Here is a 17,732-nt window from a genome sequence, read left to right as displayed (position 1 = left end):
TCACCCAGGACATCCCCCATCAGCACACACCAGCAACAGGGGCTACAGTCAGTTCTGGGTTCTGACTTTCTGACATCCTGCCCCTGAGAACTTCAGGCTCAGATGTGCCACAGGCAGCACGTGTCGGAGCAAGAGCGAGGGGTAGGCCCTGGGTCAGGAGGGAGAAGGCACAGACCGCCCCCACCCAGGCAGCGTGAGCTGTAGCTGAGGGCACGCCACGGCCCGGGGGACACACTGCGGGGCACCCCTGTCCTGTGGGGGCAGCAGGGGCAGCAGGAGACAGGCAACAGGACAAGCACGTCTCAGGGACCCCATCCCTCCACCCCGGCACACTGCTGCCAAGCTGTGCAATGCGGTTTGGAAAAGGAAGGTTAAGATGCAAAGTATGTCGGGCCCCTGGTGGCTCAGGGGTTGAGCATCTGCTTTCAGCTCAGGGCGTGACCCCAGGGTCCTGAGATCGAGTCCTGAGTTGGGCTCCCCGCAGGGAGCCTGCTTCTCCCTCTGCCTGTGTCTCTGCCTCTCAGGAATAAATAAAATTTAAAAAAAAAAAAAAAAGGACACAAAGTATATCCTAAGATTTGTTTCCATTGTAGAAAAATACATTTTATTTGAAGACTGATTCATGAAGACAAAGCACTCCTACAAGCCGACACAGAAGTACAGCGACGGGTGCAAGTACTAAGCAAATCAGCATCCAAATACCGTCAATGCACAGATTCCATAAAAGTAATAAAGGACTCAGCTTCCACCCCAAATAAGTGAGAAGATATTTCAATTCATGGAAACAAAACTCACTGAGCACCCGCTGAACTGAAAACAGAGAAGACCCGGGTGGAGTGAAGCCGAGTGTGCAGTCCTGAGGGGCTGCGGCCCAGGGGTGCGAGGATAGCGCGAACCCCAGGACCAGGACAGGGACCCTCAGGCAGAAGGAAGCGACAGGCCCTGCAGCAGATCTGGTGACATTGGTGAGGCGTCACCGGGCACACAGACAGCCGCCCCGCGCAGGTATCGCAGGTGAGCACAGGTCCTTCCAGCAGGAAAGGAATCCCTCGGCACAGGGTGTGCAGGAAGCCGGGAGGCCAGGTCTGGGCAGCGCCAGCCTGTCGGGGGGCTTCGGGAGGGACGGAGGACACGGAAGGCCAGGCCATGGCCCAGTGTGACACCCCTGAGCATCTGTCCTGGGCCACTGCCCCAGGTGCAAGCGACCTGCAGAGGGGAGGCCAGAGGCCAGTCTCAACATCCCGGGGAGGGGTTCCCAGGAGAAGTGCCACGACAGTGCGGCCAGGGGCAAGCGGACAGTGAGGACAGCAGAGTGGGGCGCCTGTCTGCCAACAGCTTCAGTTCTGAAGCTCCAGTGCCGTGCGGGGCCCCGGGATGCACACACGGGGCCTCTACACCGAGGCCGTCCCACCTGCGGCTGCTGCGGCTGCCAGGGTCCTGCGGCGCCGACAGACGCTGCGAGGGGGGCACGCGAGGCTGTGCAGCAAGCAGCGTCTCTGCAGGGGACTCCTGCGTCCGCCCCCTCAGCGGCAGCTTAGCTGTGGGGCATCCATGCAGCCAGGTGGATCATTTGGGCCCTTTTGCACCGTGACACCGGGAGCCAGAGATGTCCCGAGCGACGCACATGTCCTCACTCGAACGACGCCTGGAAGGACGGCTGTGGCCACTGAGGATCTGTGCTTCCCTCGGGGCTCCGCAGACCAGAGAAACGGCTCATCTCCGGCCGGGACGGCAGTGCAGGAAAGGCACCGGGTTGGCCAGCATCACGAGAGCCCCCTCCTGCTCCTCCACAAACGTGCCTGCGTCCCGGAGCTCACAGCCTCCAAAGTGTGCCCGGGGGACATGCAGTGTGACCGCAGGGCCAAGGGGCCGAGGGCCCAGGAGGTGACAGGTCAGCTCCCCGTGACCGGCTGCCGGAGCTGGGAGGGCACCTCCCCGCAGCCCCCAAGACCTGGTCAGCCGACCCTCGGAGGAGCCCATCTGGGTCCTGTGGGCACGAGGGTACCTGCTTGCCGCCACGTATCTAATCTGTCCAGGGAGTCTTCACCTTCTGTACTTGCGTCAACTTTAAGTTTCAATAGATTTGGGCGGCCCATGTGGCTTAGCACCGCCTCGGCCCAGGGAGTGACCCTGGGGACCCGGGATCGAGTCCCACGTCGGGTTCCCTGCATGGAGCCTGCTTTTCCCTCTGCCTGAGTCTCTGCCTCTCTGTCTCTCATGAATAAATAAATACAATCTTTAAAAAAATAAATAAAAAGTAAAAGCTTCAATAGATTCTACTTTTTTTTCTTAAGATGGTATTTATTTATTCACGAGAGACACGGAGAGAGAGAGGCAGAGACCCAGGCAGAGGGAGAAGCAGGCTCCCTGCGGGGAGCCCGATGTGGCACTTGATCCCGGGACCCTGGGGTCATGTCCTGAGCCGAGGGTGGATGCTCAACTGCTGAGCCCCGCAGGGACCCCTGACTAAAGATCTTTTAATGGAAGATTTCTACAGTTGCTTTTACCCAGGAGGTTGTTTGGGGAGACAACAGGAAGCATGACCACGCAGCAGCGCCCCGGCCCAGGCCAACGCCCTGAGCACAGCCTGAGTCCGCAGCCTGCCTGCACCGCCTCCAAGGTCCCGCTCGTCCTGCCTCCAGCAGACGACAGTGTCTTCAGACCTCAAACGTACCGAGCATCTGACACTTCTACAGCATCCAGCTGTGACGCGGAGGACCAACAATGAACAAGCCTCCATCGCTGACGCCCCAGCTCCCAAACCCCAAACCCAGACTTCAGCACAGGTGGGCTGGACTCCAGAGCAGACTCCAGAGCAGAATGCATCCTCACCAGCCCCGTCAGGGGGCCTCAGCCACGACACCCACCTTCATCTCTCTCACAACGTAACAGAACTTTTCTTTCTCTCTAAAGAATGGTATAAAAATTACTGCAGGGATGCCCGGGGGGCTCAGCAGCTGAGCATCTGCCTTCAGCCCAGGGCGTGACCCCAGGGTCCCGGAATCGAGTCCTGCATCGGGCTCCCCGCAGGGAGCCTGCTTTTCCCTCTGCCCATGTCTCTGCCTCTCTGTGTCTCTCATGAATAAATACTATCTTTAAAAAAATTACTGTAAAATATTTATAATCTTTCTAAAAAAACCAACAGCCTACTTTGCAAGGTATAGTGCCGTCCTCATGCCTGAGTGTGTTCTGGGCCCAGCACAGAGACCAGCAGCGTGCTCTCAGTCCTCAAGAAACGCCATGCAGTTACCTTCCTCCTCAAAGGAAAGCCCGCAGAAGCGCTAGATGAGTCTTGGAGGTGAAGGGTGGCTGTTCCAGCTGATACCACCGAGGCCCCAGCAGGGGAGGGACGCAGAGTGTGGTGAGGAGCAGCAACGACAGGACATCAGGAGAACGTTGCGCTCAGTGCAGGTGCCCAGGGGGCTGAGTGTCCAGAACAAGCGAGGTCGTCCTAAAGTCAGGTCCTGCCCAAGGCCCCCGGGGGATATGTCACCCAGGAGCTGCTGCCGGCATGGGCGCCGTGGCCCGGAGCACGCATGCAGTTCACCCATCTGAGACGCCGTGTCCACAAGGACCCAGCCGTGCCCTGTGTGTGCGCGGTGCCGCTGGCACTGGGACGAGGGGCACGGCGCGCTGACACCAGCACAGCAGGTGCGCCCATAGCAGATCTCAAGTCCTCCCTGTGGCACTGGAAGAGACACTGACAACACAGCACCCTCTGCTAAGACCCCAAGAACCCACCCCAAGCTGCTGAGCGAGGGGCTTCCCAGGTCGCTTGCTCGGCGAGACTCTGCCTACTGCCTAGCAGAGTGTCCCTCCTCACTCTGCGGACACCCCAACCTCGTCCTGTCCACATCCTTAACCCCGGGTGCCCACGGGGCTGCACTAGCCAAGTGTGTACAGTACGGTGCACACGCCGGGTCCCGGGCACCGGCAGGGGACGGTCACAGCAGGTCCCCGGCAGGCCTGCCCTCTGTGCGTGGGCACAGCAAATGCCCCTGCACCTTCCTAATTACAGGTGATACCACTTCCCTTCTTCCCTTCTTCTCTCCCGTGACTGCCACAGGTTCAGTTCCTGTACTCCTCACCCCGAGAGCAGCCTCGTGTCTGTGAATGAACGCGTGTGTGCACGTAACACCAGCTGCCGTCTCCACGCGGAAAATCCCATCACGCGGATTATTAATGAATGTCACTCTGTACACCATTTTAAAGCTCTATTTGACCTGCTGGGACAAGAAAAATAATGCTGGTGCGAACCTAACAGGGCATTTGAAGATTCCCATGAGCACCAGTGGGCAGGGGCACCAGGCCCTGCAGCCGTGTAGGTCCACAGCCTGTGGTGAAGACAAGGGTGGGGGACCAAAGGCACAGCTAAGCCCCTGACGACTGCCCCTGGGCAGTGGGAGCGGAGTGAGACCCGGGGGGCCGTGCCCCGCCACCTCACGGCAGCTCCACAACCAACCCAATCCCAGGGCAGCCACGAGGCCTCTGAAATCCGTGTTTCCAGGCTCACCGCTGGTAAAACAAACCCGACCCACCCCTCCTCCTGGGACACTCGCCGCAGGGGCCCTCCGGGGGTCCCTCCCTGGAGCTGCCCAGTTACAGTCCCTCCAGGGAACCCATGTCAGTCACAGCTGCCGCAGATCTCGCTTCTGCTGGAGAAGCTCAAACAACGGGGAAGGTTCCGGCCAGCCTGGCAAGCGCAGGGCCTGGGGGAGAGGACCCCACGCAGCGGGCACTCTCCCGCAGGTGCCCCCGCCCAGAAAAGACCCCCTGGTGGGTGTTGAGAGCCGACTCCACCTCGGCTCTGCCCAAGACAAGGCAGTGGTGGGACCACGCACGCGAGTCCAACCGAGAGCACCCACACGGTATTTACAAGGGGGAAGTCAGGCTCTGCTGTTTGTTCCTAAGAACTTGTTCAAGGTCATGCAACTAGCAGGGAGGGAGCCAGAATCAGCATCGACTCCAGTTTGTCCTACCGCCCACACGCACCAGGCAGATGGCACGACCTCCAAGTCCCCTTCCCTTCTGCCTGCTTGGCTGCCTGTTTAATTCTACCAGGAGGGGAGATGAAAGCAGCAGGCCAGTGGCAGCAGGACAGCCGTCTGGGAGGAAGGCCACGCAGCTGGGGCTACAATCTAGTGTTAAGAATCGTATTAACCTACTAATAACTGAAAGTTCACTTTTTAAAATTGTGTTTTGCCAAAAGGAGGGACAGCCATCAGCTAACATCATCCCCAGTGGTGAAAAGCTGAGAGCTTTTCCTCTGAGACTGGAAACAAGACGAGGATGTCCACTCTCGCCGCCTTTATTCAACACAGGACTGCAAGTCCCAGCCACAGCAACCAGCCCAGGGAAAGCAACACAAGCATCCACATGGAAAGGAACGAGTAAAACTCACTATCTTCAAATAACAAGATACTATACATAGGAAATCCTTAAGACGCCACCAAAAGATGGTTAGAACTAATCAATGTATTCAATAAAGCTGCAGGATACGACGTCAATACACGACATCTGTGCCATTTCTATACAGTAATAAGGAGCTATCAGAAAGAAAAATTAGGAGAATAGTCCTATTTACAACCGCATCAAAAAGAATAAGATCCCCGGGAATAAATACAACCAGGGAGGTGAAAACCTGCTCTCTGAAAACTATAAACCACTGATCAAAGAACATGAAGATGATGTGAACAAATGGAAAGACAGTCGCGCTCATGGGTTGGAAGAACAAATACTGATAAAATGTTCATACTATCCAACAAAACGCCCCACGAGCAGGTGCGCTACGATCACAGAGCTGGAGGTGTCATGTCCCCAATTCCACGCCGTATTACAGGGCTACGGCCACCAAAGCAGTAGGTACTGGCATAACAACAGACACAAATCAACGGAACGGAGTAGAGAGGTCAAAAGTAAGCCTATGCATACGTGGCCACTTACCTCTCACACTTATTACGAAGGGCCATCGCTAAAAAGACAAAAGGTAAGTGCTGGCGAGGATGTGGAGAAAGGGGAACCCGTGTGCACTGCTGGTGGCAATGCAGGCTGGTGCAGCCTCTCTGGCGAACAGCGTGGAGGCTCCTCAAAAACCCAACATGGAACTTCCCCACATTCCAGCACGCAGCTTCCCGGGATAAATCACTGTCGTGAGGAGGTACGTGCAGCCCATGCTCACTGCAGCATCACTCACAGCAGACGACAGGCTATGCAGACAACCCGATGTCCGTCACCTGGTGAGTACACTAAGGCGGTGTGGCGTATATTCCCGACGCGGCATTATTCAGCTATAAAAAAAGTGAAATCTTAAAAAAAAAAAAAAAAGCAAAATCTTGCCATTAGTGGGAACGTGGATGGACCTTTAGGACATTATGCTAAGTAAAATAAGTCCGAGAAAGACAAATACTGTGATTTCACGTCTCTGTGCAATCTTCTACACAGAGAACGGTGGTCACTGGGGGCAGGGACGGCTAAAGTGGGTGAAGGTCAAAAGGGACGTCCAGTGACGGCACTAGTAAGCGGCGGGCATCACGTCCAGCGTGCAGACCACGGTTAGCAATACTGTGCTGCGTATCTGAACATTGCTGAGAGCATAAATATAAAAAGTTCTCATCACAAGAAAAAATTCTGTAACTCCATGCTGACGTATACTAAGCAGACTTGCTGCGTGACCACTGCACAACGTACACAAACACCGGCTGCACATAACGTGTCAATTACAGCTCAGAGAAAAAGAATACATAAAGCTTCTAATAACCCAAAATTCACTTGTTAAAATTGTGTCTTGCCAAAAGGAGGAAAAAATATCCACTTTTAAAAATAACTTTCTTGAATACAATGTAACAAAACTGCTAACACACAAAACCTGGCACCATCCCTTTAGTTGGACAACTGGGAGGAGCAGTTTATGGGGTAAACCCGCATGCAGGAGTTGGGACATTAGGTCAGAAGTTATTTGTAAATGAAATGTATTAGTTTTTATCCCCTGGAAAGACAAGTGAAAACTAATTCAATTAACTAGAATCTATGGATAAAACTCCTTACTGTTACCCAATGGCATTTATAAAGCAAAGTCTTAAGTTTCCACCAACGACTGACCTGACCTTGGGTTTTCCCCTAAGAAACATCTGCTGGATCTCACAGGCTGTGGCCGCAGAAGAGCAGGTGGGGTTGGCTGCCAACGGCCAGGTTGTGAAATGAAAGGAATACCCTCCACCTTCCCCCCCCTCGTGGCAACATGCAAATAAAAGCAGCACAGGTGCGTGACCTGCACTACGCAACACTCCACAGCAGCGCCGGGAGAGGACACAGGCGGGCGCGGTGACTGGAGTCTGGGGGACCAGGCCTACAGACGGCAGACAGGACAGGGCGCGTACGGGCCCAGACACTAACACCAGAGAAAGGCGTCCTAGTTTCCTAACATCAGCAAGGTACTAAGGGATCAAACCAACGACGGCCTTCATGTTGCCACAATACTGACACGGGATTAACAACGACACATTTCTCAGCGCTGGAATGAGGTGGCTCTTGTGAGCAGTGACCCAGTGTGACCAAGGTCTAGAGGCCGCCTCCACGGACGCAGGACGCCGTCTGTTCACAGCTCTGCTTGAACGTCCCTAACCCCGCAGGACTCGGCATCATAAAAGCAGCGTGATTAAATACGCCTTTTGATCTCGTCTGTGGAACACCAACCAAAACTTTAAAAAACACAACAGAAGAAAAGGCGGGCAAGAGCACGGACCCTCTGGTCAGGCAGGGGGTCTCCAGAACGGACAATCAGGCCCGTACCTGTAGGTCGACGAGCTGCACCGTGGACTTTCCTTGGAGGCACAAGGCCTGAGCAATGAAAGCATGCAGATCCTCCAGGCAAAGAGTGTCCACCTGAGAGGGAGAGAAAAGGAGAGGCAGTGTCAGCTCCGGGGAGAACGGACACTCTGCACGAGGCCCTGCAGCGGGTAGATGCCGGGGTCGGCAGGGACTCTTCACGCACAGCCCACGGTACACAATGCCCGGGGCCACGCTGCAGAGTGGCAGAGGCACTCCGCAGCAAGGCAGAAGTTCTGCAACGCCTCGGAGGGGCCACGAGCCACCGCCAAGCCGGAGTCTTAGAGCAACACAGGGGATGGTTCCAGCCACCAGGTCCCAGAGCTGGCGATGTAGGGGTTTGCAGCATGAGCTGGGGTGACCAAGGCCGGGATCAACCACCCCGCCAGCCCTGGCAACTCCTGCATACTCAGATCCCAGTTTAATGGAAACAGGACCCTACATATGAACCCCTCCAATCTTCCATGGAGTCAAGGGGTCCCACCAAAATGTGAGCAAGAATGAGGAGGGCAGGGATTGGGAGACAGATGAGGAAACTCTGGTCTCAAGAATCAGGGATCCCTGGGTGGCGCAGCGGTTTAGCGCCTGCCTTTGGCCCAGGGCGTGATCCTGGAGACCCGGGATCGAATCCCACATCGGGCTCCCGGTGCATGGAGCCTGCTTCTCCCTCTGCCTGTGTCTCTGCCTCTCTCTCTCTCTCTCTGTGTGACTATCATAAATTAAAAAAAAAAAAAAAAAAAGAATCGACGGCAATGAGGGCAGGGCCTAGGCACCACCTGCCCCCGGGTTCTGGGGCGGTGACCTCGCCAGCTCAGCCACCACTCTCTCAACCAGAGGGAAGCAGCACAGCGCTCCTGCTCACGGGCCCACCGCCAAAGTAACAATATGAGAACTTCTTTCCAGACAGGAATGTGTTCTGCGGCAAGTAAAGGCTTGAAGGGAGCAAATCAGGATGACGACCACAGACCCACTGGTGAGAATGTCAATTCTTCCTCGTGATAAAAAGGCTAGTGTTTATTCCTGATAGAAACGACCCCACCATAAACCAGAAAGACAGTTCCTGGGGACTCCTACTCTCCCACTGGCCTCTCCTGGAGAAGCCAATATTCCGGGAGTCACTCACCTTGGCCCCACGGAAGGCACCGGCCCCGTCACTACCCTGCCCTGCTCCATCCTCCAGGACTTGTTGCCTCTGTGTAAATGACAGCTGTGGCTAACAAAAAATCCACAGACGTGTAGTGCTTGGGACCAAGAAGAAAGCTCCCAGTCTACGGAAGCAAGACCAAGCAGAGAACACAGGTTTTTACTCCATAAACCCCCATCGCTCTCCACTGAGACTGGGCTGGAATGTAATTCTGCTTCTCCCCATGAGCAGCTTTTGAAGAAGGCTGATCTTAAAACACCAACTTAGGAGAAAAGAGAAGTATGCCGTGTGCCACAGCTTTCCCTGGTAACCAAGGTAGTTAACAGATCTCGACCACCAGAGTCTTGGTAACACCAGACGTTTTAGGATTTCACATAATGCATATGACCACTTAAAGCACTTGCTCTACTCCAGGTTAGGGAGACCACGTACCCTTGCTACAATGTAAACTCACCCTTCCAGACAAGGCTCTCAGGTAAGCCTTTAAATACAAAGTGGTGGTGGTGTCGCGGACTTGGAGGGTACGAGAGCATTTCGTTTCTCTACGGGTTCTGAATCCCACGTCACACAAACATCTTATCCATGGAAAGACAGTATTTTTATAAATTTATCTTTTAAGCCTTATGAAACCCTACGAGATTAACCCGGTGAATAATGCTACAGTTCCATCTTAATCTCAGAGCTGCCACTGATGTGGCGATTCGTTATTTTTTGGTTTCAAGAAGCTCCAATTTAAATATGCTCTTTAAGTCAAAGTAACATCATATGTCTGCCTCACGCTGACCCACACTAGAGAGATCTGTATTTAAAGGTCATCAAAAAAAATAAAGGTCATCATTAGTACTTTCAGAAAGAAGGTAAAGGTGGAAATTTCCCTCCTGACGCGTCTCTGCTTAAGGGTCACAGAGATACAGGAGATGTGAAGCTCCTGTTCTGTGCGGTGGACTTTTCCTGCTGGACACGGATTTCCATGACGGTCACCTGCACGAGTATGAACAGGTTCAACCACCCACGTCTCTTACGAGAAAGAGGAAGTCAAATGTGTGTCCACGGAGTGACCGTCCACACGCACACAGACGGAATCAACAAGCAAAGACACTTATGTTTCTGGATGAGAGAGCTCAGCTCCCCACACAGCCCCACCTCGGCTGTGGACTAAGACATGCCGGACAGAAAACATTAATTCGTATGTGCTTGCATTATTTAGCAAATAAGATTTTTTAAAAAGTGGTTTTACACTTAAAAATCCACCCTCTACTCATTTATATTGCTAAGTCTGGTACCAAAACCTCCTCAAAACAGTAGAGCAAAAACTAAAGTTTACATTGGTGCATGTGACACCAATAATGAAGCAGTGAAATCTCGGAGTTGTTGAACCATACCACATTGTCACAGAATGCAAAATCCACAACTAGCGACACACTGGCAGAGCCAAAAGAAAACAACAATCTAGGAAAGAAAAAGGAAAATCAGTATTGAGCTCCCTTGAAGTGGACTCTGGAACAAGAGTGAGATTCTTTTTTTTTTTTTTTTTTTTTAAGATTTTATTTATTTATTTCATGAGAGACACAGGCAGAGGGAGAAGCAGCCTCCATGCAGGGAGCCCGATATGGGACTTGATCCCAGGACTCCAGGATCACATCCTGGGCTGAAGGCAGGAGCTTAACAGCTAAGCCACCCAGGGATCCCCCAAGAGTGAGATTCTTAAAGACAATCAATAATTCATAAAGTAAATTCGGGTCTGAGAAACAGTCACATAAGTCTCTCTAATCCAGGCAAATGAAAATGTGATGTTTGTGTCAGAGAAGACCCAGGTCAAGCATGTGTGGAGGCCAGAGTAGAAGCCAAGACAGCTCAACGGCATCGAGGACAAGAGGTCTAAGTGGATAAAGAAAGCCGTGATGGCAAAGGACTTTGTTTTCATTGTGGTTGTGACAAATTGTGAGACAAAATCATTTCAAAATAATACAGCCAGGGACACCCGGGTGGCTCAGGCGTTGAGCATCTGCCTCTGGCTCAGGGCATGACCCCGGGGTCCTGGGATCGAGTCCTGCATCAGGCCCCCCTGCAGGGAGCCTGCTTCTCTGGATAAATTTGTAAATATAAGATTAATGACTTCAGGGCAGCCCAGTGGCTCAGCGGTTTAGCGCTGCCTTCAGCCCAGGGCTGCCTGCCTTCTTGCCATGACACGGGGCCGCCGACAGGCCCAGTCTCCCTCACGGTGACAGCTGCAGGAGAGGCACGTTGTGCCCAGGTGCTGGGAAGCAAGAGCAAAGTGAGTGCAGGCTCCCCTACCTGCAGGGCCTCCCATGCCTTGACCCTTGTGTGCATCACCAGCCTCCGCCAGGGCCTCGGGCACGTGCGCCCACAGGGAAGCCGTGTTCTCATGAGATGACAGCAAGGGACGAGGTGACATGGGGATGCGCCGCGGCCAGCCCAGAGCCCTGCAGCCCACAGAATCATGGGAAGTGGACGGGAGTGAGGGCCGGGGTTACCTGCACGAACAGGTAGGTCAGCAGGCAGCACAGTGCCCTAAATGGGTTCTCCACCGCCTGCAGCTCTTCTCTGGACGACGAAAGGTCGAAACAGCCGAGCAGGGCCTCCACGCGCCGGGCTTGTGTCCCTGGCTCTTGGTTCAGCCACAGTAATTTCAAATTAGGTGTTCCTCCTAAACGAAAACACACACAGCCCATTTACCATGATCCCTTGCAGCAGTGACGTCAAACATGCTTCTTGGAGGAATATGGTAAAAGGATGAAAGACACTGCTGTCTTTTCTTCCCAACACCCCTGGGCTTTAAGGGTAAAAGGATGGAGAGTTCACACGAACAGCCCTTCTGGTGAACAGAAACACACCTCCCAAGGCCAGCATATGTCCTTTCTTGAAGGGCTGTGTTTTGAGGGAAACTGGGACTTTTCTCCTACGGGTGCAGCATCCTGCGGTGTTAACAACGCTCTTCAGAGCACGTGTACAAGGTCCTGTGTGACTGTGGGAAAGCACTCAGCCACCAGGGAACACTGGTGCACACACCAATGTACCCTCTTTGCTTGCCCCCTTCTTCCCCGCAACCAGCAGGTTCACACCTTGGTGCAGAGACTGTGAAAAAGGCATTTTCCCGGGTTCTGCAAGCACAAAGTCTGCTGTGCCAGGTGTGATGCCAGTGGTCTGCACTCAACAGCCCGGCGGCTTGGATGCAGGGCATCTGTGCGCCCATGCTTTGGAAAGCACGTCCAGAAGACTTAAAAGAAATTCCTAAAATACGATTCATTTCTGTCTTCTATATATATATGCTAAAATTATTAAAGTTTAAAAAACACACAAAGCAAACCTTACTCATTTACTTAAAATCACAACACATGCCCCGTGAGTCTGGAGGAGGAACAACAGAGGCCCTGCTGGTCCCTGCAGAGACGGGCACAGGTCCTGGGCCGAGCCGGGTCCTGCTCCGGGCAGCAGGGTCACGAACATTCAACACCACGCCTTGAGAGCCGGAATGGCTGAGGCCTAAATGTCCCACAGGTCTACTACAGAAACAAACCTATAACCAAATGGTGTCAGAACTAAAGGACTCAAAGAAGTGGCTCTCCTCGTTTCCCTTACATTTCTCACAGTGCCATGTAATATTCTCGGCCAGGTTATCTCTCACCACCGAAGATGAAACAACCCAGCAAAAGTCACCTGCTTTCTGAAACGTATGAAGTGTTTTCTTCATCAAAAAACTTCTTCATTATTTATTTTGGAGAGAAATAAACATCACTTTTCTCTTGAAAGAAAGAATATAGTGAAGACAACCGGCAAAAAACAATCTATGGCTCCAGTTCATAAGACAGAGATTTCATTCCAATATAATCACAAGGGTCAGCCATGACTTCTTCAAAACATACTTTTCAGAAAAATAATCATCTTGCAGGGTCAGCAAACTATAGCCCATGGGCCAAGTCCAGCTCACTGCCTGCTCTTCTGGCCCATACACTAAGAATGGTTTTTATATGTTTAAATGATTGAAAAAAAAAATCTAAAGAAAAATAGTATTTCACAACATGGGAAAATTATGTGAAAGGCTAATTTCAATGTCCCTAAATAGAATGTCCCCACAATGGCACAACACTCATCGTGTTTCGTCTGTGGCTGCCCGCGCAGTCTGAGCACAGGGCTGAGCCGCTGCAGCAGAGACCACGCTGCCCCCAAAGCCAAAAATAGAGAAGTCGGCCAAGACCTGATCAAAGGTAAGTGATGAATGTCACATTATCACAGTTATTTCCATTTACTCAAGTAGTCGAAAAACATTTTTTCTGATTCTAAAAGTCAGTCACCGTAAAACAAACAAACAAAAACCCCAGGAAAAGAAAGCGTAAGAAAAGAAAAACATTCATAAGCCCACCACCCGATACAGCCGTATTTTAAAGTACAGCTTCCAGTCCTTTTCTCAATGCATATAAAACATTTGTGCACACAGCTGAGAGGCCAAGTCCCCATGAGAGTGGGGGATGGACAGTGAAGCTGCACCTTGCATTTCATTCGCTCACACACAGAGGCTAATACGAAAAGAACGAGACCCAAGAGGTGTACTGAAGGCCAAGTACGGTGGCAGCAAGAAGCACGAGAGGTCCCGACTGGTGACTCTCCGGTGGACATTACTCCCAGTCTTGGTGTCATCTGGGGATTTGTTAGAATTGCACATTCTAGGAGGACCTGGGTGGCTCAGACCCAGTGGGCTGGGCATCTCACTCTTGGTTCTAGCTCAGGTCATGGCTTCATGGGTTGTGGGACCGAGCTCTGCATGGAGAGCTCCAACATTCTCTCCCTCTGTCCTCCCTGCCCCCACTGCTCACGCTCAGGTGTGTGTGTTTACATGCACCCTCCCTCTCTCTCAAATAAATAAAATCTTTAAAAACAAAACAAAACAAAAAAAGAATTGCAAATTCCTGGTCCCCACACCAGGCTTACTACTCTAATTGCAGGGGTCAGGAAGCAGCACCTGTGGGAACCCCCTCCAGGTGGTCTAGAAACAGGTCTGAATACCACTCAGTATCCTTCTGCAAAACAGCTAGGAATCATTTACACAGACAAGAATAATTCAGCAAAAACAAATTGGTTCTTGAGGTCTAATGATAAAATAGATTACAGAAAACCACCAGTTTGAAAAACCATGTCCTCATAAATCTACTATCAGAGAATTTTAATCCTAAATTCAATCAAGAATTTATTTAGTCGAGAACTAGGTACTGAACACCCGTTTGCATATTAACATAGGAGACAAGACAAGATCCTCTCCAGAGACCGAGGATCCTGGTCTTCAGTGCAAGCCAACAGACTCTGGGGTGCTGTCAATTTATGTCACATGCAGGACTTGCTGGCTGCACAGGGACCTCTGAGGATCCCACCTAATGGCCTTCCTAAGTACCGTCCACAGAGATCCACTTCTCAGTTGGCAGATTTCATCATCTTAAGCCACAGGGTGTGAATTTGTTTGAAGGATCATTTAGATTAGTTCTCTTCTCCAGCCTCCACTTTAGCTCAAAACCATTTGGCGTTTTCCTCATGGATCAGAAGGGTTTTTATTAAGTCAAACTCTTGGCATTTTTGCATCACGATGCATGTAAGCACACACGGAGTGAGCCACTCGTGTAAGGGGTCTGTAACCAAAGCAGCGCCAAGGACAACGCCCGCCGGAGCCCAGAACCTGTCTCTGCGATCGCTGCGTGCTTCCAGAGCTTATTAGAGCATTTTAGGGAGCGGCCTTTAAAACCAACTAAAATGATGATGGATAGTCACATGTTCTCTTAATTCAAACCATGAAGAAAACTGGAATAATCCCTCTTCATATTATTTTTGGAAAGATACAATAAGATGGAAATTACATACATAATAAAACATTTCTGAAAAATTATTCCGGGTATCCTTTAAAAATAGCTCTTGCTCTAAAAACAGATGTCAATTTATCTTTGTTTTTTTTCTTTTTTGATAAATACCTTTTTAGGTTTGAATATGTTACTGGCTGAGGAAATAGGGAAATATTCCCTATAGTAACTCTCCTCACCTTCCCTCCCAATACAATTCCATTTTTAAGAAAATTATTTAGCAGCGCTCACGCCCTTATTAGGAAAACTACAGGCCTCCATGATGGGAACGGCAGTGGCACAAGAGCATCTGACACAAAAATGGAATATCAAAGTTTTGGAAAAACACTTGTTCTGTGAAACAATGGCAGGGAACCCTAAAAATAAACCCTCAGCACGGTCACCTTCTTTAACCTGCCTGCCTGTAGGACACTACCCCCCACCCATGGATTCTCGACTTTCCTCCGGTACTAAGAGCTCGCAGGAAGAAAGGACTTCAGCTGGTCTTCAGGTGAGCCTTGTTTTTCCTTCCCTCCCATTACAGGTTTTAAGGTAACACTCATGAAGAGACACCTTATTTTTCCAGCTGAAATAACCTTCCTTTATCTTTATCTTCCTTTCCATCAAAACATACTTTCCGTAGTAGGAGGAAGGCAAGAGCTGATTTCAAGCAGAATATCGAGCATCCAACCCTGTTAATGCGGCAGATACTTGCTGAGCGCGCCCGGGTACTGGGACCTGGGGATCAGGCCACAAGCACTCAGCCCCCCGTGGCCCCAGGGCCAGGCCGCTCTGGGTGTCCTGCTGTCAGACCCCGACCAGGAGACCGGTCCATCCATGCAACACTCATCCCTCTGCCGCTTTAGAACGTCATCACACAAATACCCCCCTGTGGGCCCAGGGATGAATTGCATATGTGCAATTCTGGAAAAATGTTTCCACAGAGGCCCCATTATTGGGCTTGCATCACATGCTGCACAAATCAGTGACTTATTTAAACCAAAGCTGTCTGTACCTGGAATGTTCATCTGCAGAGGCCTGACGAGGTCCGGGTGCCTCAGTGGGTTCCCAGAGTACACGAACCACTCCTTGACGGTGGGGCAGGTGCCGGCGCCATCTGAGTAAAGACAGCTGGATTAGTGGATGCACGCGAGTACCAACATTCGTCACCAGGCTTACAGGATAACATCCAAGGCCACCAACAGGGACCTCGGGCATCCGGGAGTGGGCCCCCTACCCTCCGGTCTCACTTCAACAAGAGCAATGACCTCTGGGGTGGGGGAGCTGGCAGGATGACCTGGGAAATACACCTGGGGCAGAGATCACCACCCAGATGGCTCCTACGAAGTCCTCCCCTCCTGGGGCCCCACACTGCTCCACACAGCATCTAGGGAGAAGGACAGCCCTTTCTCGTCTTCAATCCACTCCTCTGTGTGACTCTCAAGACTATTATTACATTAGGTAATTCAAAAAGCTAGTAGCAATCATCTACAACAAAGCCACTTCTATAGGTTAATTGCTATTGAAAATTCAGTCTGTCTTCTGTTCTCCCATAAGCGAAGGTGGAAGGTGGCTTTCCTGCACGATGTGCTCACCTAGCTCGGGGCCACCAGGCTGTTGTCTCTGCAGGACCCCAACCCCTGCCTCCCCTCCCCCAGGGCCCTCAAGGCTGTCCCCTGGCCCCTGGGGACCTGGCTTCCTACCTCACCTGGGCCCAGCCCTGCTCAGACCATCTTCACTCACCCCATCCCACGCCCTCTCCGTGTCAATGCAGGCTGTGTAGTTTTTGCTTTTTGACAATGAAAATTTGACCAGGCTGCTGGTCCTAATTGAGATCCCGCAAGAGCAGCCCATGGCGCCAGCATGTGAGTTCAGACTGGGAGCCCACAGAGCTCCCTAGCCCCCCACTGCCGCACACCATTTGCCCCAGGACTCTCCCCGAGACCTGCGCAGGGACCTGGAGGGCTCCTGAGTCTGCGGCTGGCCCCCCCCGGGAACCTGGCTTGTGGCTCACGCCCTGCTCCTCAGCAGGAATTCCGTGCATCCTGAAACTCCCCATGCCTTCTCTCACCTCCTTGGCCCAGACCTGCTTCCCTCTACCCACCCTGGCCCGCGCCCCCCAACCCAGACGTCTGTGCCATCGACCGCGGCTCTCTGGCCGACACCACACCTGCCTACTTGCTCCCCTCACTGGCCCCCTGACTGAGCTCCTGGTCCAGAACGGAGACCTCTTCACGGCCTCAGTCCCCAGCACAAGGCCGGCTAACTCTAAGCTTAACAAATACATTCAACTTACCCAAATTTCACACATACAAAAAGAAAAAGGAAAAAAAGAAAATTCTGAGCAGTATTCTTATAGCTGTTCACCAGCCCCCCCCCCCCCTCCCCGCCGGATGTAATCCTCTTGGCCTAGGTATTCATTACACTAAAAAAGTCAACGGAGTGAATGGTATTTTAAGTTGCTCATTCTGAAAGGAAAGACCTCTCTCACCCGAAGTCAGACCTCGTGAGGTTCAGTACCTCACTCCAGTCAGCCAGCCATCTCCTTGGGAGATTACTGAAACGTTTATAAAACCACACTTTATCCCATCTTTCATCTGGAACTGTTCTAATCCTTCAAACACCGGAGCTTAGGGCTGGCTTCTCAGAGCTTTACTTCTCAGTCATGTAGGAAGGTGGCAGCGTCATGATAGGCACCGGTACCGTTTATTAGACAGCAGGTGGATCTCCAATAAGACCTAGAGAGTGGACGCCTGGGGGTCAGCGGTGCGGCACCTGCCTCAGGCCCAGGGCGTGACCCCGGGGTCCCGGGATCGTGTCCCCACTGGGCCCCCAGCATGGAGCCTGCTTCTCCCTCTGCCTATGTCTCTGCCTCTCTCTGTGTCTCTCATGAGAAAATAAATAAAATCTTAAAAAAAAAAAAA

The 17,732-nt window shown here is 52.0% G+C and overlaps 1 protein-coding gene across 11 annotated transcripts in view; it reads right to left on the bottom strand.

Annotated features, from left to right (window-relative positions):
- Positions 1-17,732, bottom strand: part of FAM120B (family with sequence similarity 120B) — a 90,403-nt gene that overhangs the window by 39,075 nt on the left and 33,596 nt on the right. For all 11 annotated transcript variants that reach the window (XR_005368188.1, XR_005368189.1, XM_038555031.1 and 8 more), the window contains 3 exons: positions 15,824-15,925; positions 11,464-11,636; positions 7,789-7,881 (listed from right to left, as the gene is read on the bottom strand). Coding sequence is in view for 9 of the 11 variants with exons in the window: in XM_038555031.1 (XP_038410959.1) it covers positions 7,789-7,881; positions 11,464-11,636; positions 15,824-15,925 (368 nt within the window). In the remaining 2 variants the exon portion in view is untranslated. The remainder of the gene's footprint in view (positions 1-7,788; positions 7,882-11,463; positions 11,637-15,823; positions 15,926-17,732) is intronic.

The sequence above is a fragment of the Canis lupus genome, chromosome 12, assembly GCF_011100685.1.
Source record: "Canis lupus familiaris isolate Mischka breed German Shepherd chromosome 12, alternate assembly UU_Cfam_GSD_1.0, whole genome shotgun sequence".
NCBI classification, from domain to species: domain Eukaryota; kingdom Metazoa; phylum Chordata; class Mammalia; order Carnivora; family Canidae; genus Canis; species Canis lupus.
Note: the sequence above shows the minus strand (reverse complement) of the source record. Positions and strands in the feature narration are given on the sequence as shown.